Below are 20612 nucleotides of genomic sequence, written 5' to 3' on the forward strand. Positions count from 1 at the left end.
GTGGCAGATACAGGTAATGATAGCCTTTAAGAGCCGTTGTATCGGGGTTGTCATTTCAGGAGTGACACGGCTTCCAGTAATTTTCTGTCACCTGAAAAGATGTTGAACAATATCTGTTTTTTTTTTGTTTGTGTTTTGCGTTTAACTCTACCCCACGTGTTATACAGAAAACACAGTTGGGTTTACCCCTTTGTTTCGTGTTTATGCCTCCGCACTGGTGACGTGAACGTAAGATCTCAAGAAAGCCTTAAGGGAGTTTCCTCAGATTTGGCACAAAGGTCCACTTGGACTCAACAATGAACTGTTTAGAATTTGGCGGTCAAAGTTCACTGTGACCTCACATCAGTCTCTTCTTCTGAACATGATATCTCAAGAACACTTTGAGGGAATTTCTTCAAATTTGGCACAAATGTCCACTTGGACTCAACAATAAATTGGTTAGATTTTGGTGGTCAAAGGTCAAGGTCACTGTGATGTCACAAAACATGATTTTGGCCATAACTCAAGAATTCATACACTAATTATGACAACATTTCACGCAAATGTCTAATAGAATAAAAAGATGAAGTGATGACATTTGTATCCAAAATGTAAAAGGTCAGCTTCACTGTGACATCATAATACTGAGCAAAAACACCTTTCTGGCCATTACCCAACATCATAACTCAGGATTTTAACTCTTGGGTGCTGATGTCGAACTGTGCTGATTGTGTACATCTTCTGTACTGCTGGGCTGAAGATCAGTGTGAAGCATCCACGCTTTAGAAGTTGTAGCTTCTTTGCAGCAACATCCATATTTGAAACACTGTCTATTGTCATGGCTACAAACTGTCAGCGGAGGCATACAACCACAAGGCAGTAATTCTAGTTTTCACTAAGTCACTGCCACTTTCATTAAAGCAAGGTGGTTGACTAAGAACACACTCTGACAGAGTAATTGTGGAGAGAAGGAGGGTTTTTCCTTGTGAGCTGGGGGATTTAAATTTGCCGCCTTCCACCCACAAACATCTTTTTCTGACCATTAGGCTGCCACCGCCTCCGTTTCACCAAATCTGCGGGTAGTTGTTAATTCACAGAACATCAGCTAATGTCTGTACCTGTGAATTGTGTCAGCAGAGTAGTAGTCTTTTGGTTGCAGAGGTGGTTTTGCAAGTGGAAGGTCTTGTTGCATTCCCATCAACAGGAACTTCACTGAAAGAGCACCTGAGGAAATGTTCATACTTGTGGTTGCATTCAAAAAGTCACTTTTGAAAAATCAGGTGACACAGACTTAATGTTCTGTTTATTTCCTATTGTCATGCCGAAGTGTGACCAGTCATTTTTCTCTTATCTCACCATGAAAGGCTTGAGAGATATGCAGCGTGAAACTAAAGTGGAGTCATGTTTTTTCTCACACCAGTGCAAATAGTCACTCCATTGTCTACCTTCAGTAATGTTGGCAGGCTAAGTAGTGTTACTTGATAGCTCAAGGGAATACTTGCATGGACGGGGAGTGTTGTGCACATAACAGACAGTTAAGGCTGGCAGATGTTCTCATTGCACTGTTTTCTGGTGCATTTTACCAAACAGCTGAAGTCATATCTTGCTCAATGGTAATTTGGTTGTTGTTCAAAAAAAAAAAAAGGAGAAGAGAGGGTGTCTTACGTCTTGATCAAATTTCTGAAAAACTTAATGCAATGAATAGCATCAGGCACACATTCGTTGAATGACTAATGATATAACCCAGACAAAAGTGGCCAGACTTCATAGACAAAAACAGTAATTTATTTTGCTAAACCTGGGAGCTACTGGTCTACGGCTGCTTCAGTCTATTAGTTAGCTTGTGTTATGTGTGACTTTGGTGAATCGGAACGAACCCTTTTAAATGCCAAAGTCACACAATAACACAAACTAACTAACTTGTCAAAGCAGTGGTAGACCAAAGGCTCCCTTGTTCAGCATTGTTAAATTACTGTTTTTCTCAATGGAGTCTGGCTCTGAAGAAAGCAATATGATGGCTTCATTTTTCCTCGGGAAATCACTGTCAGACATTAAGGTGAAGCAACAAAAACACTCAATATAGCACACATCTAAACTGATATCGATTTTGTGAGGTGGGATTTTTTTTAGGTGGCAAAAATGCATTTGTTGCTGTCCCCACTCATGTTACTTAGCTTCAATGTCAGAGTCTAGCCTGCTTCTCCAAACTGGGCGCGTGCCAACTGACATCTACTGTATGTAATATACTGTCAGTGGATAAGTACCCAATATAACTCCACTTCAAAGAAACTGAAGTATCCCTTTTAAGATGTATTTTCTGTAAGGGAGGGGCAAATCTAAAATTTCACTTGACTAATAAATGGAAACATACTTGACACCAAATCTTTTATAGAAAGGTGCTTCATCTATTAGTCATCTATCGAGTGTCCAAAATTTTCACGCCTTTTTGACCGATTGGACCCACCCCCACCGTCTGTAGTTAGAAGTTAATAAGAAGTCGGGGGTGAGAGGGTTTTTTTCCCAGCTGGTCAGGGGATTCAAGCCATCAAACTTCCCCTAAAGTCTCTTACCATTTTGAAGTTGGTGTCACTTTGCTGCCATAATAATTCGGAGACTACCTCTACAGCTGCAGGTACTTTTCCCTGCTCACTGCTTTAGTGGGTAAAGTCAAGTTCCTGGTAACCCCCATTGATCTTTTCATATAAGCGAGAAAGTCATATAACTAGTCGCCACATGTATAATATACACGACAAGACAACATGGTCATGAACAGCTGTGAAGGTGGGGGCTACTTACATGAAGAAAAACACAAGTGCACTCCAGCCAATTTCACACATATAACATTCGTTCCACGCGGGTTTAATGATGGATTCTTGAGAACACAAATCAAGGAACTAGAGAGTATACGTTTCATTAAGTGGAAGGGAAATTATCACTGCAGGTGAAAGAGAAGTTTCCTTGAGGGGCTGTACGTCAGAGGTGTTACCAGTTTACATTTAGCACCAGTGACAGTGGGCGATATTAAAACCAAAACCAATGGTGTCTAATCACATCATCATCAGTTCCACATTTCAGGTTTGCCTCACAGTAGGTTTGGTGGTAAACTGAAGACGTGGGCTTATTATTTCTTCATCATCATGCTCGACATGTGGGAGAAAAGTCTTTTCTGACCTTTTAAGTGTGTATACTCAAGTACAGCTCAACAGTAAAACACAAACTATACTTAGTTAAAAATAATTGACAACTGTGTTTGAGGCGTAGCACTACTGTACATTCTCAGGAAGCAAGTGACTGTATGTTTATATTTTGCACTGAGGCTTTTCTAGAGAAGATGAATCATTAAAGAGTCAGAATTTCATTTGGAACATGAAACAGAAGTTAGCTGTTAAAGCTCAATGTCCTCATTTTGTGTGGTTTTGCATTAGTAATAAAGTATGTTCCATATTACATATTTAATGGAACCTGTGCTGTATGTTTTCACAGTAACTACAGTGGACATGTCTAGCATAGGGTTTATTAAAGGGACAGTTCAACCCCAAATCAAAAATACATATTTTTCCTCTTACCTGTGTTGCTATTTATCAATCTAGATTGTTTTGGTGTGAGAGTCTTGGAGATATGGGCTGTAGAGATGTCTGCCTTCTCTCCAGTATACTGGAACTAGATAGCACTCGGCTTGTGGTGCTCAAAGTGCTAAAAATATTAACTCAACAGTAATGTCTCCTTCCAGAAATCCTCAAGGTAATCCACAAATCTTAATGTGAGCAGTTTCGTGTTGGAACTAATTTTTTTTTTCCTATCGAACAACACTCGCCAACCGTATTACCATGCATTAGAAGGTGTACATCTACTGCTAGCTCACCTAACACCACTGAGCTAGCTAAGGTTACAGCTCAGACGACATTAATGTTTACATCTCGCACTGTCACAAGCAAGATCCTTTCATCCATGAGCTGATGTGCACTTCCTTCTGCTCTGTGATGTGGTTGGTGGGTGTGGTTTGGTAGAAAGAAAGTAGTTCACTTACATGAAACTGCACACAACAAGGTCTGTGGATTATCTTGAGTGCCCGGGTCATGATGATGAAGAAGACATTGTTGAGTTTTTCAAATGTATGTTTTTGGCGGACCCTCTACAGCTGATATCTCCTCCACTCAGCAACTCACACGAAACAATCTAGGTTTATAAATAGGCAAGGCAAGTTTATTTGTATAGCACAATTCAACACAAGGTAATTCAAAGTGCTTTACAGAGACATTAAAAGCAACAAGACACAATTTAAAACAATAAAAACAGTCGATTAAAAAGGGAAATGGAAATTGAGAGTGATAGTGATAATAAAATACAGTAACATAAAATAAAAACAGGCTCAATACATTGAACAGTCAGGATAAGAAAAGAAGTAGAATAATAAAAGGCATAAATCAGCAGTGTGTAGTACGGGCAGTAGAATACAGCAGGTAAGTATTTAATCTAAGAGTACGCTTCAGTTAATATATGACAAAATGTCTTGAGCTCATCGGAGTCCGGCGCTTCGACCCGCGATGACAGAGGCTCAAATCTGTTGGAAAGGCTGAGGTGGGCTGAGAGACCGACGCTGAGCGAGGTCCTTTTTTTGCTCCGTAACACCACTGCCGACCATTGCAGCTTACGATGGGGCGTTGAACTGGTGGGCTGCGGAGGAGAGGAGGTAGGATCCCAGGTTACTGTGTCCTGAAGAGCAGCTTTTAATGAAGCGATCTGTAGAGACTGCTCGTGAGCCACGTCCAGGGCGTTTGTCAGCTGCTCAGATTGGGACTTGAGTTCCGCTGACAGCCTTCGGATGTCTTCCTTGAGCTTGACAATGATCCTGTCTTTCTTAACAAGTTGCTGGTTTTCATCGGGAGGGCTGGATGTAGCCATTAGCTTAGCAAACCAAGCTAAGTTGCTACAGGTTGCTTCACAAGAATGTAAGCAAAGTGAAGCACAAGCAGCAGAGCATCTGCACTGTAAGAAAGCAGGAAGCAAATAGCACGACAGGTAAGAGGAAACGTATGGTTTTTAAGATTTTTTTCAGCATGCCTTTAATAGACAGGACAGATCTAGAGTGAAAGGGGGAGAGAGAGGGGGAACGGCATGCAGCAAAGGTCCGTGGGTTGGAATCAAACCCAAGGATTGGAACCTTTGTACATGGGGCGTCTGCTCTACTAGGAGAACTAGTAGGCATCCCGAAAGTGTGGGGTTTTTTTTGGGTTTTTTTGTGGTGAAGTGTCCCTCTGAAACTAAAACCTCTCAACACACTGCTCTGTTACATTACCTCTATCCAATCCAGCAACATGGTCCACCACTTTGGTCCAAATTGAAATATCTTAACAACCATCATATGGAGTGGCATGAAATTGTGTACAGACATCCATGATCACCAGATGATGAAGCTTACTGACTGTGGTGATCTGCTGACTTCTCATGTTGCTTCAATGGCTGTTCAAATTTGTCACTTACCCAGAAGATCCTGTTGACTTTAGTTATCAACTGACTTTTCCTTTAGCACCACCATAAAGATCAAATTGCTGGTTTAGAGTGAAATATCTGAAAAACTATTGGATGGATTGTCATGTAGTTTGGTGATTTTGGCACTCATGGTGCCCACAGGATGAAGTGTCATTGCAGTTTTTGGGAAATTCTGAGTTTGTGTCAGCTGTCAAAATTTGTCCAGTACTTTCTGATTCATGACTAAATGCCTGCAAAGAACAGTGACACTCACATGAGACTCAGCTATACTTTGTGTTTAGTGCTTGAATGGAAAATTTGGGGTCAGTCTTCACTGTGATGATTAATAGAACGAACACAATGAGCACCAGTTGTCCTTGCTTGAATTTATGACGTCAGAGAAGACCTTGGCACAGCATGTATCCATGGCCACAGATTTACCAAAAACTTAATGTAACATCACATTCACTCAGCTTTATACAGTATGTCCCACGTCATACAGCATCATTTATTATCATTCCACAAGTTTGGAGGCAAAGCAGTGTTGTGTAACCACTGGGTCAGACTGTTTACCTTGGGACAAACCAAGGTCTTCGTCTTATCTTAACTTCCAGACACCCAGAGCCTCCTCACCTAGAACATGCCAACTGTGAAGGACTCTGAGACCTCTCATAATACCAACCCATGACAATGCATTCCCTGCATTTCTTCATGTCTAATACATTTACATTATACCTGCTAAACGTCAGCATGTTAGCATTGTCATTGTGGCTACGTTAGCATGCTAATGTTAGCATGAAGCTCAAAGCACCACTGTGCACTGCAGCACTGTAGGATAGCTCTACATTACTATCTAATTATTTCAACCGTTAATAGATCATTCCTTTTGATTCCTGGCTGTAGACTCTTAGTCTTGCTATGTATTGCAAACAGCATATTTCATATGTTTTGAGGGCAGATCATTGGTCGTAATGGATGATATTTTGTTTGATAAACATCAGCCACACCCGAGGCACTTGTGCAGCCGTACCTCAACTTGAGTGACATCTCACTATATAATGACGAAAACTCTGTCTGTGTGTCTGTTCAACGTTTTCTCCTCACTGACTTGACTCAATCCATGTGAAATTTGGCACAGTGGTAGAGGGTCATGGAGGACTTGAATGAAGCAATATTACACCAATTGGCCAAAGGGGGGCGCTATAGCAACCGATTGAAATTGCAGACTTTGAATGGGCATATCTCATGCTCCGTATGTTGTAGAGACATGGAACTTTGCACAGAGATGCCTCTCCTCATGAGGAACAAATTTGCCTCAAGAACCCATAACTTCCGCTTATATAGATTTTCTGCCATTTTGAATTTTTTGAAAAACACTTCAAATCGATCTCTTCCTAGGAAGTTTGACTAATCTGCATGAAACTGGGTGAACATAATCTAGGGACCAATATCTAAAGTTCCCTCTTGGCAAAAGTTGGAAAACTTCCTAAAACTGAGCTTCTATAAGGCAATGAATATTGCGGAGGGCGTGGCTCATCACATAAAGGTGTATAACATCTCAAGGGTTTCACCCATCACCACGCAACTTTGTAGGCATGTGACCACACATAATCTGAGGGGACCCCTCCATTATTGACCCCATCAAACAAAATGGGGGCGCTAGAGAGCTCATTTCTTATCTAGGCCTAACCGCCATATGGATTTTTACTAAACTTGGTAGATATGTAGAACAGGATGCCTCAAGGTGACTGGAGAAATTTAACTCTAATTGGCAACTGGGTGGCGCTATAACAACAGAAAAATGCTTAAACATGGCTAAAATGCGACCGATCGCTGTGGTTCCCCCTGTGGACCAATGTTGTTGTTTTTTTTCTAATTTTTGGTATGACTAAGTCATCGTATAGTATGCTGTACATAATCACGGAAACTGTCAGTGTGTCATTCTGTCAGTCAGTCATTCTGTCTGTCCCACGTTTTTCTCCTCACTGACGTGGTCAATCTATGTGAAACTGCACAGAGGCATTGAGGACTGGCATAGGTAGAAGGTGACAAAGCTACTAATGGGTATGGACTAGTAGCAGTAATTTACCGTCATGTCTGTCATTTTTTTTTCCAGATAACAGTGACCTAATCGCCTGTATGGTGGTCAGTAAAGATGGTGGCCAGGCCCAGAGGTTTCTTGCTGTAGATGTGTACCAGATGAGTCTGGTCGAACCGGAAACAAAACGCCTTGGATGGGGTGTGGTCAAGTTTGCCGGCCTTCTGCAAGTAAGAGAAAAGTAGCATGTTCATGTTAATGTGGACGTGTCTTTGTGATAAAGAGGGAATTAAATGTTCAGTTATTAAAACCATTGATATTTGTGTTCCACATTTTTTATCCTGTTTAAGGTTTTACCTATATCTGCTTTACTTACTTTACACGTTTTTCTCCTTCCTTTTTATGATTAATTCATCCATTCATCATCCTTACTTTTACTGTCTCCTTATTCACACATTACGTTATTGTCTTCTTTTTTGTTGTCTTTCTTAGTTTTCTCATTTCCTCCCTCACACTGGCACCAAGTTGTTCCTGTTTCTCTTCCCTCATTCATTCCTCAGATGATTGTTCAGCCCATCATATTATTTTTCATTTCATCATTTTTCATTTAGAAATCATGAGAGAGCATACAGTAATTTATGGTAACGTAATTTCTAGGTATTCTGATGAGTCGAAGCATGTTAAGTCATGCTGTGTCAGTGCCACCTCAAATAAGTTGAAGTGGTATTGCATTTATTTTTTTCTGAAGAAATTCTAAGATATGTATGAGTGTAGTATGATGTTGTGAAATGGACATAGTAGAAATTATTTAGTTATAAATTATTTTTGCAATTTCTTTTTTGTTCTTTATTGTTTTTATCTGCCTTTATTTTTCTGTTTTTGCCCCACTATTTCCTCTTATTGTCCTTCACCTTTTTGTCCTCACATTCTCTGTTTTCCTCTTTCTTTACATCTCTCTGTCTCTCGCTGTTTGATCTCTCTAATGCTCTCTGCCATTTGTTGCTCCCTCGTCTCCCCCCTCCGTCCCTCTCTCAACAGGACATGCAGGTGTCTGGCGTTGAGGACGACAGCAGGGCGCTGAACATCGTCATCCATAAGCCCAGCTCCAACCCCCACGCCAAGCCCCTGCCCATTCTGCAGGCCAACTTCATCTTCGCCGACCACATCCGCTGCATCATTGCCAAGCAGAGGCTGGCCAAGGGTCGCATCCAAGCCCGACGCATGAAAATGCAGAGGATTGCAGGTGTGTAAACAGGAAGCTTTTTAAGGTCTCTGCTGTCGCTCAATAGGTCAAAACTCCTTTTCTCTTTGTATAGTGGCTGCCTTTTTTCACACTAAGGCTGAAAGTGTTTGTGAAGCTACTTTGAAAATACAGTAGAATGGATTTTTACAAGAAATCACATGCAATGTTAACCAGAAAGCAATGAGTGAAAAGAAAACTCCTATAAACAGAATTGCACAACACTGAAAATATAACCGCAGAGAATTAAGTCAAGTCATCAGTTTATGTAGAACCACAGCTTAACAGCTAGCACTGCTTCTTGCTAATGTTTAGCAGGGCCTTATCAACTTATTAACATTATTAAAACAAGTCAGTTAATTATTTGTCACTTTTCGAAATTTAGTAGAAGTGAAACAACTTTGCAGCAGAAGTGTAATAATGTCAGTTATTTCCATGAACTAAACAGTGTCCTTCTGCTCTTGTCCTTCAATTCTAATTAATTAATGCATTATTTTTTACTGAAATCCTCCTTCCTCCAATGGTTTTGTATTGTAAGGGCTGATGGATTTACCCATCAGTCACTTGTACTTCCCCTCCTGATATTCTGGTTCTGTAGAATTACACACAAAAGTAATAACAGAAATCTGAAATCTTGTCAATGCAGCAAAGTAAAAGAGGATGTGAGCCCTGCCAAAATAGTCACTGCAGTTACAAAAAGCCAGATCCTCTCATTGGCTGAACAGTCATGCATAGAAAAACATGTCCTAGTTACATCAATGCAGTAAAAACAAAAATAGGGGAAACCATGTTTTTCCCAGTGAGACATGCTCTCCCAAAGTTTGAATTGAGTCCCTTTCTGTGACATGAAGCAGACGCTCTTCTCTGTAATTTGACACTGTAAAGGTGCTCTAAGTCTCTCTGCTTCCTCTGTGTGCAGCTCTGTTGGACCTGCCTGTGCAGCCCAGTGCGACAGAGGTGTTGGGTTTCGGTCAGACAGCCAGCGCTTCACCCAGTGGCCTGCCGTTCCGATTCTACGAGCAGTCGAGACGGGCGCCCAACGACCCCACGGCAAATAGATCAGTCTTCGCCTCCGTCGATAAAGTGCCAGGTGACATACAGATAACCAGGGTCCACTGCCTACACTACTACCTTAGCTTAAACATGACAGATCCAGAAACTCATCTTTTTATGCTTCTTTCTGAGCTTTAAATCTAGACATAGTAGACGCTAAAAAGGATAAATAGCAGAGCACCTGTAATCTAGATCTGAGTTATCATACAAATAAAAGGCCCCTGGTTGACACACACTGGATACTATGTGAAAAATATTACAATAAACAATATTAGAACATCAGGTAATGAAAAATGTATTAAGACCTTTCTCACTGAGTCTTGGAGAGCCTTTCTTGAACGTTACCCTGACCACCAAACAACATGGTGATAGTATCTTAGGTGGAAATGGGTTTGTGATTTGATCTTTAGTGTAGAAGTGTATCAGTTAGTTTGTATCAGGCGACCTAGGTCAGATGCTTTGTGTAGATATACGACTCCTGAGAACGCAGCTGAAAACTTTCCTGACTCTGTTTTTGTTTAATTCATGTATTTCCTTTTATGTTAAATACCATTTGCTGTAGTTTTACTTCAGGTTCACTTTTGTTGCCTTGTCTGTTCCTGCTAAGCCCTTTTCATGGGTTTGTATTACCTGCTGCAGCTCCTGAATAGGACTCTTTGTTTGTCCCAGCAAGGACACCTGCTCCTGTTTAAAGCCGGGGTAGGCAGAAATCTGGAAAAGGCAAAAAAGAGGCAGAATTTGAAAATAGACCCTCCTCCTGCAGCTCTCTTCTCTGTCCCATTTGTCCAAAGCCCCTCCCACCAGACAACCACAGGCATATGCACACACTTCATACAGTAACCAAGTGTTTCCCATATGTTTTTTTTTTCCAGCATTCACTCAGCCCTTCCCTGCCTCACTTTATCAGACCACAAATGAGACAAGAACTAGCCGCTCACCGTCCTCATCCTTGTTACTCATGTTGTGGACTGCTTCCCTGGGAGGAGAGCTGGCATTAGTAGAGGCGGACCTTTAGTAGGCAGCTGTAGCAGCCCAAATTCAGCCAGCACAGATCCCCCAGTGCCAGATGTCATAGCAGGCTGGTGGTCAACGGCAGTGCCAGGCCTAAATTGTGTAACAGCAGCAACAGAAAGTTTGCTGATCCGGCAAGAAGTTGAGGCTTTCTGGTCCCCTAGAGCTGCTGACTAAGTGTCAGTTTCCAGAGCTGCTGCCTGCTCTTCTCCTGGCAAGGTGTGTGAGGTGTTTTGCCGAGGAATGAGGCAGAGGACACACTGTGATTGAGGCTCTAGCTAACGTTAGCTGCATAAACCTGAACTTGAAGATGCAGCCATTTGTCTTTGGCTTAACTATTAGCAACATTTTCTCTCCATCTCTGAAACGCTCCACCAATATTGAGACATTTGGGTTTTTTTGTTTTGTTTTGTTTTTTTTGTCAGACTCTCTTTTAGACTCTTTGATAAATCTGTCTTCCTTCTGTGGGTTGTAGTGTGGGCAGTTGTTGCCAGTGCTGGAATAGCAACTTCCTCCACAGGATTCTCCACCATTGAATCAGGCTTTCCCCATCTGTAGGGACGTTCATGCACATCTGAATTTATAGAACAGCCAATAGGAATGCCCACTCTCTGAAATGACTTGTGATTGTCACATTCCTGTTTGAAAACAGAGCCAAGAGGAGGTGCAGCAGTCTTGTGTTCTTTCAGTCCTCTTGAATTACAATATGCTCGAAGTTTGTGATGAATTTTTGCCCAATGATGCCTGAATAAATCTGCCTGCTCCAGCTTTAAAAGGTGACGGTCCTGAAATCAAGGCTTCATTACTGTGAAAATGACAGCAAGCTGCTTTTTTGAGGATAGTAAATTAATTAAATATCACTTTAAAGGTCAACAAAAGTCAACATGTTCTCACCTTAAAGGGCAGTTTTTTTCTGATTAGTTTCAATCTGATGTATGTTTTGAGTGAAGTGTAGTGGTTGATATAGGTTATATGTCCCATGCACACATGCAAAAAACTGCATGAGGTACGTGTGTGTGTGTGTGTGTGTGTGTGTGTGTGTGTGTGTGTACTGTGTACCACACAATTATTCGGACTCAATTTGTGTCTTTAGGGCTAGACATGGTCAAGTGAAATAATTTCCCAGCCATGGTAACACATGACTTTATGTCTGTGTGTGTGTGTCTATGTTCATGTGCGCCATCTCTAGGTTTTGCAGTGGCTCACTGTGTGTCGCAGCACAGTCCCTCGCCCCTCTCCTCCCCCTCGCCTCCCTCCAGTGGGAGTGGGAGCACAGGAAGATGTGACTCTGTTACTGCAAGCACTATATCAGCTCAGAGCCCCACAGGTAGCTAACACACAGTACATACACATGCCCTTCATACATAAACGCACACATACAGAGGCACATACGGTGCATTACAAGGCGCAGAATTCGGACTTTAATGTAAATCAATCATGTCGGGAACGTAGCTTGACTGTTGAGCTGAGGTGTGGTCAACACAGTATATCTTCACACAGCACACGCGTAGAGTATTGGGCGTAACTAAGATTCAGTAATATATATACACACACCACAGTAACCACAAAAGTTTGCAGTTTTGTCAGTTGGGCTGTTGATGTATAGGAAGTTGCACAAGGAAATATAGGCGTCCTTGCACTGCCTCTACATGTGTTGTTTGTCTGTGAATGTAAGTGATCACATATCTTCCCTTTAGAGTACTTGTTAAACTGGTTCACAGTGGTGTACTATACCTCAGAAGTTTCATGCTAGTGTCACTTTGACGTTAACTCAGCTGAATTGAATACCAGAGCAGGTGAGCGTTACATTGCACGCAGTGAGAATTGAGCAAGGTTGGGTACTTGATCTGATTAGGATGTTAAAATGAAAAGGGTTCCTCATGGTTACAGGTGTTTAACTATGTCTTTTTTTTTTACATAATAACATTAATATGATATTGAATGTTGCATATAAACTGCCAAGAGTTTGTGAGGCACATCACTGCTAAGAAACTGTGTCATAAAAGTGTCTTATCTTATTCAAATATTTTATCTGTTTAGGCTCGGTTCTTTGGCACTGAGTGTATTTTTACCCCTGCCCCTCATTTTCAAGTCCCCTTTTGCTCTTCGGTACAGAGTTACAAGGTACTGGATGAAATCTTCCCGTATGAAATGGGACAGCCTTTTGAAACCCTGATACATCATCAGTAATCATTAATGGCATTTAGTGTGCTATTATAATGATATTTGCCATTTATCTGACGAATATAGAAAAGCATGGATGTTCGCGATTTGTACTCAACTTAGGTTTCACGCTATCAATCGATCAAACAAGTCATAAAATAATAATAAACACTTCTTCATTACAAGGCCAGTTACATTGCTCTGTAGGCTAACGTTAACGACCTGTGCTCCCTCTCTGCAAGTGCAGCAACTTTGCTGCTGGACTTAAAATAAATTGTGGGTGTCATATGCCATAAAAGGGGAATGCGACATGGAAATACAGTGGTGGAAAAAAGTTTTCGGACACCCCATGCATTTGTGAAATATTGCATTAAGAATCACTCTTAGGTCTTCAAGTGCAATTTCTTTTAGTACAGTCACAGCCAAAATACTAAATAAATCCTAAAAAAGCCATCAAAAACTTAAAATTGATTGGTTCCATAAAAATACATAAGAAATTTTGAGTATTGGGTCATTTTGGTACCAGTGATGAAGGTCATTCTTTTTATTAAAAGACACAATTTTTGTTGCCAAGCTTCATGTCTACATAAAGCCAGCACATTTGAAAGTTCTTCAGACACAAAAATGGCTAAAACAAGGAACCTAATGCAGGAAACACACCTGAAGATAAAGATTCTCAGCCAGGAAGGGTACAGCTGCCGCCAGATAGCCAGGAAGTGCAGATGCAGTCCTTCAGCAGTTGGATACACTCTGCAGAAATACAGACGAACCAACAGCTTGGAAGACAAACCAAGATCTGGGTGTCCAAGGGTTTCTTCAGCAAGAAATGACCACATCCTGATCCGCATGTGCAGGCAAAACCGCCGAATGACATCACAGGAGCTTCAGCAGCAGTGGTCAAACCAAACTGGTGTCCAGTGTTCCACCCGCACTTCCACCCCGACTTTTAGATCACGGCTTAAGGTCCTACAAGGCTATCAAGAAGCCCCTGATCAATGAGAGACAGAGGTTAGCCCAGTGTCGTTGGGCCCAGGCACACAAGAACTGGACAGCCAGGAATTGGAAGAGGATTTTGTGGTCAGATGAGTCCAGTTTCCAGCTTTATCTTCCTCCTACTAATGTGAGGGTACGCAGAAGGCCAGGCGAAGCATTATCTCCAGCATGTACAGTACCTACTGTCAAGCATGGTGGAGGCAGTATCATGGTTTGGGGATGCATGAGTGCTGCTGGTGTTGGTCATCTCACTGTCTGTGATGGCACATTGAACTCTACCAAGTATTGTACCATTCTCGAAACCCACATGCTCCCTTCTGTGCGTGCACTGTTCTGTCGAGGTAAAAACTGGATGTTTCAACAAGAACTTGGCTGCAGGAGCACAGTATCCAGGTCTTAGAGTGGCCAGCTCAATCCCCGGACATGAGCCCCATTGAAAATCTGTGGTGGATTATCAAAAGGTCTGTTTCAAAGCATAAACCAAAGAATTTAGAAGAATTAAAAGCAGTAATTCAAGAAGAATGGGACAAGATTACCCCTCAACAGTGTGAAAGGCTCGTGGGGAACATGCCAGCCAGGATTAGAGCTCTACTACGTGCCAGTGGCAGGACTACTAAATATTAATTTGAAGATGTGATGATTTATTTATTTTTTGTTCAGTTTTGAACACATTCTCTGTTATTTGTTGACTCTGATACCGACAATGTTGAGAACTGACATACTGAAACTGTCAAGAATTTAGTTTTGTTAGTTTTTCTTGTAAACAATAAACAAAAAAATATAATTTGTATTTGTTTGTATCTGTCTAATGCAGCCACAACTTTTGAAACACAAAAAAGATTTTTCCACAAATTTCATGATATTTGAGATTGTGTAAAATTTTAAGGGTGTCCGAAAACTTTTTTCCACCACTGTATGTCAAAATGCGGGACTGTGGTGCACAAATCAGCAGTGTCAGTGTAACGTTAGCTAGCTAGTTAGCTACTGACACATCAGCATACTATTAGCGTTGTAGTTTTTGTTTTTTTAGCATAATTTTATAAAGAAAAGAACCTTAATGCATTGACACAACATTAAACTGAGATCATTTCAGTGGTAATCAGATTTTTAAAATATTTATTAACATAGATAATACATTTATGCGTTTGTTTTTGTGCTTTTGTTGGCTTCTTGCCAATGATTTCTCACAGCACTTGTTTTGGAGTTTGCCTCTAACCTCTGTTTGAAGGGTCATTGGTCCCTAACACTTCTCCCTACTCCTCTATGCCATCAAGTATCAGGACACCCTACCCCAAAACATGAACAAAACAGAGGGGTGTGGGCTAAGTAGTAGGAGCAAGAGGGATTGATCCTAAGTGTTTTATATACTGACTCATACCTAAATAGCTTCATACTGCAACTGTAGCTAATATCAACAAATGTAAAACAGCACATCTGTAAAAAATGTATTTCATGACTAATGCATTTCCACGAAGAGGGGCCATTTTGGGAGAAAAGAAACAGTGTTTTCAGATCTTGTTGAACAAGTAAAACAGTCTGGATCAGTTCATTCACCCTCCAGAGTTACAGACCCTAAAAAAACTGTAACCTTCATACAGTGGTTTGTTCTAATTTTATAGGTCTGACATTGATTATTTGTAAAGCTGAACCCTTACACTCCTACAGTGTGAGTATGCTTACACAGTAATTAATATTGCAGCACTACACATAGCTTATTCCATAGGTCTCTCCACACAAACTGTGCTGTTACTGTTAAATTACCAGTCCAGCCGCTGTTGCTACTGCTACTTATATTTACATTCTTGTGCTGTGTCGACCCTGTACTCTGCACCAATCATCAACACTTGAAACTGTCCCAACCTTGTTAGAACGGCTCTGCTCATTCTTTACTCTATAAACAGTGAAAACAAAAGGAGCTGGTTGGTAAACACGCTGCGCTGTTACTCATCAGCCTGCCCGTGTTTGGCCCTTCCTTACTTGTGTAGATCTGTAATAGCTACATGGTGTCTGTTGACGTTCATGTGCAAGTCCTGATGTTGGTAGGTTTATGGATTTATCATGTATCAAGTTCTAGGCAAGGGATCTTCATTATTTTTCAGCTGAACATGAGACAGCACAGGGACCTCCTACTACATATATTGTAGAAAACTGAGATGCATATTTAACTGGGCGGATAGAGGTTGTCAGGCAGAGGGTCCTGTTGGCCTCACGCCACAGTCTGCTTTTCAGGTAGGTGATGGTGGAAACTCCACTTTCACAAAGTTGCTGCAAAAGGCAAAATATATTGGGTTCATGTTAATGTGTATTTTCAGACCTATTTAATTTTTTGGAAAGAAAAAAGCCACATATTGTGTCTTTCTCCCCCACCTCACTCTCTCCTCTGCTCTGCTCTCTAGATGATGGTACATTTCTGGAGCACACCCCACCCTCGTCCTCAGGCGGAGAAGGGGAAGGAGGAGGCGGAGAAGTAACGCTAGTCTCTGCTCTGTCGGCCCCGGTCATGTCTCCGGCCCTGGCCCCGAGCCTCACCCCAGCGTCCCAGCCCACCATCTCCCTCCTCACTGACAACAACGCAGACACCCTTAGTGTGGAGTCGCTAACGCTGCTTCCCCCTGCAGACTCACCGCACCTGCACCCCTGTGCCAGCCACGTTCCCGCTACGCACTCCCTCCAGAGACCAGACGCCTCCATCGCAGAGGAGGAGGAGGAGGAGGAGGAGGAGGAGGAGGAGGGTGGCAAAGAGAAACAGGAGGATAGGAAAGGAGAGCAGAGAGAAGAGGAGGAGCTGCAAGAGGAAGAGGGGTCGCCGACGGATGAGACGGAGACAGATGCAACAGTAAAAGAGGACACCACGACAACAGAGCTGGTCACCCCCACTGACGAGCCACCAGAGAGACCAGAGGGAGAAAATGAGCCCGAAGGTGAAGACACATGTAAAGAGTATGTAGAGGACACGGAAGATACAGAGATTCGCACTGACACACCAGACTCACCTGAACTGGATTAAGCAACACACACAATCACGTTCATGCACTTAAACAAGTCTCTCACGCACTAAGAGGACAGTGAAGTGTGATAGATAAACTATCCAGCTTGACTGCAGTATATTTTCATGTCGCGGCCTGTAGATAGTGTGTGATGTGAATAGTCATAAGAGGATTTTGGAGGCATCTCAACATTTGTGTTTGCACATGAAGAAAGACTCTTTTTACTCAGAGCGGACAAGACACTGGTCGAACTCGAGGAAGGCTTAAAGCACATTTGATTTCCTGTGCGCCTGAGTGCGTCCGATCATGTTTTTAGCAAGCGTGTGTAAAGGCGCGCAACCAGCAATGTTTTTTACTCATTCTGATCGATTGTTTGTGAGCTCAAAGAAACACAAACACATGCCACACGCTGCTGCTGTGAGCTGTTTATCCACGTGTGAGGTTTAAAAAGACCTGCTCTATTTTTGTGTCTTAGGTTCACCACCAGTGTTTTGTGGTGGTGGTCACTTCTATGCTAACACACACACACACACACACACACACGCTATACATACTGTCCACACACGCGGTCAGCTGCACTTGCCTTTTAACTGCTGCATGTCAGACCCGTTAGCAGTTACTGCCACCGAGAACTGCCACAGGGTAGGTGTGTGTATTGTTGCTATGGGCTTGAGTGACAGTTGTGTGTGTGTTTTCTACATTTTCTTTAGTTCTTGTTGCTTCAGGTGTAAATTAATGATCCATTCGTTTCCCATTTATTAACAGTTATAGAAAAGATGTTAAGTGATCAGCAGCATTTTAAGCAAGGAGGAAGCAGGTCTCATCCTGTGAACATTCATTTGATGTTAACGTGACGTTGTAGTTGACAAAACCTTATGTTTTTTCTTTAAAGGTACAGCTCATGCAAAATCAAAAATACATACGTTTCCTCTTACCTGTAGAGCTATTTATCTGCTAGCAAACAAGGATTCTTTTATCTTAAAATGCAAGATTAGATGTGTGTGAAAGCAGCTTTCTTTATGGTATCACAGTTGGTATCCATCATTACTAACATTAATCTCTTGGGCTGACAGGTTAGTACAGGTTGCTTGAGTGCAGTGTAACAAAGCATTTTTTTGAGATATGCAACAGTAATCAAGAAACCTTGACCTCATTGGATTTGTTTTTATTTTCAGCATCTGTTCCAGGTCACTAACTTCCCTCCCATATCCATAGTGTAGCTCTGAGTCTGCAGGAATTAGATGAGTGTTTATTCACAGAGCTGATTCACCAACAGTATCAGCAGACTGACTGACTGACAGAGTAACTGATTTGAAAGATGTGAATAGAGCTGAATAAGTGGTACAGTGGTGATACATAATGGATAACAGTTCACTGAGTGGTAGTAAATAATTCAGTCAGTCCACGCAGGCGTTCATTCATTCTCTACATGAAGCATTTCAGTCAATAGCAACACAGGCGAGCTGCTGCTTTACTGAATGAAAAGCTGGATAGTGTTTGATATATTTAGGAAAAAAGATACAAAGTTAATTTGCTTAATTAGATGAAACTCTTACAGCCTCATAGAGTGATAGAGAGCTGATAGATATCAGTGATGTTAAACGTGCCGACTTCAAAGAGTCATAAGACACCGTTTGAAGTAACATCTGTGTCTTCAGGTCTGCACACTGCCACAGCAGCACTGGGTTGAATGTATCTGCTGGTTGCCCCTCAGGCACTGACCTTAGCTCTGTTTAACTCTCAGTGAATCTGGCTTTAATACGTCCCTGCCATAATTTGATAAACTGGACAAAACAAGGATGATGTTGAACCAAAAAAATATATATAAAAATCCCCATTTAAGTACTTGTGTACCATGAAGTCATGATTCTCTAGGGGAGACAAGCAGAATATAATTTGGTAAATAACCCCCCAAAAAGCCTAAAGCATAGTGTTGAGTAGGGCTGGGTATTGTTTGTTGTTGTTGTAAATTACAATACCACTGCCAATCCCAGTAATCTTAAAGTGATACCAATGCCAATAGAGTTCATCATTGGATACCCATAATGTGAGTGGAGTAGCGTGTAGTGCAGCCACACTTTTAAATGTTTTAGTGGCATTTCGGCACACTGAACTGCCAACTCTGTCAATACTAGGACTGGGTATCATTCATTCAATTACAATACCAGTACCAATACCAGTACCGTAGTAGTGACATCAGTATTAATAGAGTATTTAATATGATTCCCTTTTTTTCTTCTTCATTCGATAACCGTAATGGGAATGGAGTAGTATGGAGTGTAGCCATCCTATTGGACGTTTTGGTGACAACTCGGCACACTGAACTGCCAACTTTGTCAATATAAGGCCTGGGTATTGTTTAAAAAAACAATACCAATACCAATAGAGTACTGCATTTAATACTTTTTTATCTACTTCGTTCGATACCCATCATGTGAATGGAACGCAATGTGTGAAAGTAAAATCTCAGCAGACGCCACAGGTGTGTATAGTCATACTTAGGAACGTTTTGGTGGCATCTCGGCACGCCGAACTGCCAACTATGCCAAATACAACATGCTGGACTATACTACAGACTGTATGGCTTGTAGCTGCAGTAGTGGGCCAGTCTTGCATGAAATTGAAGAACGCTTGCGATGATTGGCTGCGTGCAAAACCATACAAATAGTCATTTTTTTCTAGACCTGGGTACAAAATAAATCAAGTACAGGTATCGTTTAACTGGAGAAGCTTCATCAATACTTGGTACTCGGTTATTTTGGTCGATACCTTAAGGTAATTGAGTACAGATACCCAGCCCTGGTGTTTAGGTTGTATTGTCACTCTAAAGCGGGCACACAGCTGTTTTTAAAACTAAAAGCAGTCTTGAAAAACCACCATTAAGATCTCTCCACATGCTGCTCTGAGGTCAGTGTCGAGGGGCTAACCCCTCCCTTCCCTCCTCCTTTAATCAGCTGACTAAAGCTTTACTACTGCAATAATCTTAAGAGCTAACCAATGAGAGAAGAGATGAATGTAACAGACAACTTGTGTCTCCAAACAGTGGCGTTATTTGATCGTTCTGAATGAGATCATTGTGTTTTATCCTTAATTCATGACTTGATTTGTAAATCTTAGGAACAAAGGCAGAAATCTTTTGAGCATATTTTCTATCTCCTCGTTCTTTTTAATTATTAACTTCCTCCTCCTTGTTATCTCTTCCCCTTTGCTTTCCAGCTCTTCTTTTCTGTGCCATCACCTCCCAGCTTAAGTCTTAATGCTCGATCATTCTTGTTTTGTAACTCTGTACAGCCATCGACATGTTTATAAAGGAGAAATTCAGAGCAATACTCTTGTTTTTGTCTCTTTCCATCCTGCTACTGTAAATAGCAGAAGAATGATAGTGATGATCACTGGCGTGCTGAAGAGGCTTGGCACAATTTGTGGAGCTGTTTCTGATGATTTGAAGCAACACGCCACCATGTTTGAAGATGGCGGCACGTCGCCCGCGACCATCAGTAACCTCTATCCAAACATGTCATGACAAGCTTCCGTTATTCTCTGATTGTAGTGTGTGTGTGTATGTGATATGTTTGTATGCTCTGTAAATGCTTTTTGCTTTTAAACCTGTAATTATTGTTAATGAACTGAAACAGAGGAATAAATAAAGATCTGCAATAAATTATTCTACTTAACAACA

General features: G+C 41.5%; 1 protein-coding gene across 3 annotated transcripts in view; it reads left to right on the plus strand.

Moving 5' to 3' along the window:
- The window catches only part of clec16a (C-type lectin domain containing 16A), a 64085-nt gene extending 43473 nt beyond the window's left edge, over nt 1–20612 (plus strand). For 2 of the 3 annotated variants that reach the window (XM_049561694.1, XM_049561695.1), the window contains exons 19-23: nt 7565–7716; nt 8525–8729; nt 9646–9816; nt 11980–12117; nt 16343–20612. In XM_049561694.1, the coding sequence (XP_049417651.1) occupies nt 7565–7716; nt 8525–8729; nt 9646–9816; nt 11980–12117; nt 16343–16953 (1277 nt within the window). In that variant the 3' untranslated portion in view covers nt 16954–20612. The remainder of the gene's footprint in view (nt 1–7564; nt 7717–8524; nt 8730–9645; nt 9817–11979; nt 12118–16342) is intronic. The other variant, XM_049561696.1, reaches the window with a different exon arrangement.

Source organism: Epinephelus fuscoguttatus, linkage group LG19, assembly GCF_011397635.1.
Source record: "Epinephelus fuscoguttatus linkage group LG19, E.fuscoguttatus.final_Chr_v1".
Taxonomy (NCBI): domain Eukaryota; kingdom Metazoa; phylum Chordata; class Actinopteri; order Perciformes; family Serranidae; genus Epinephelus; species Epinephelus fuscoguttatus.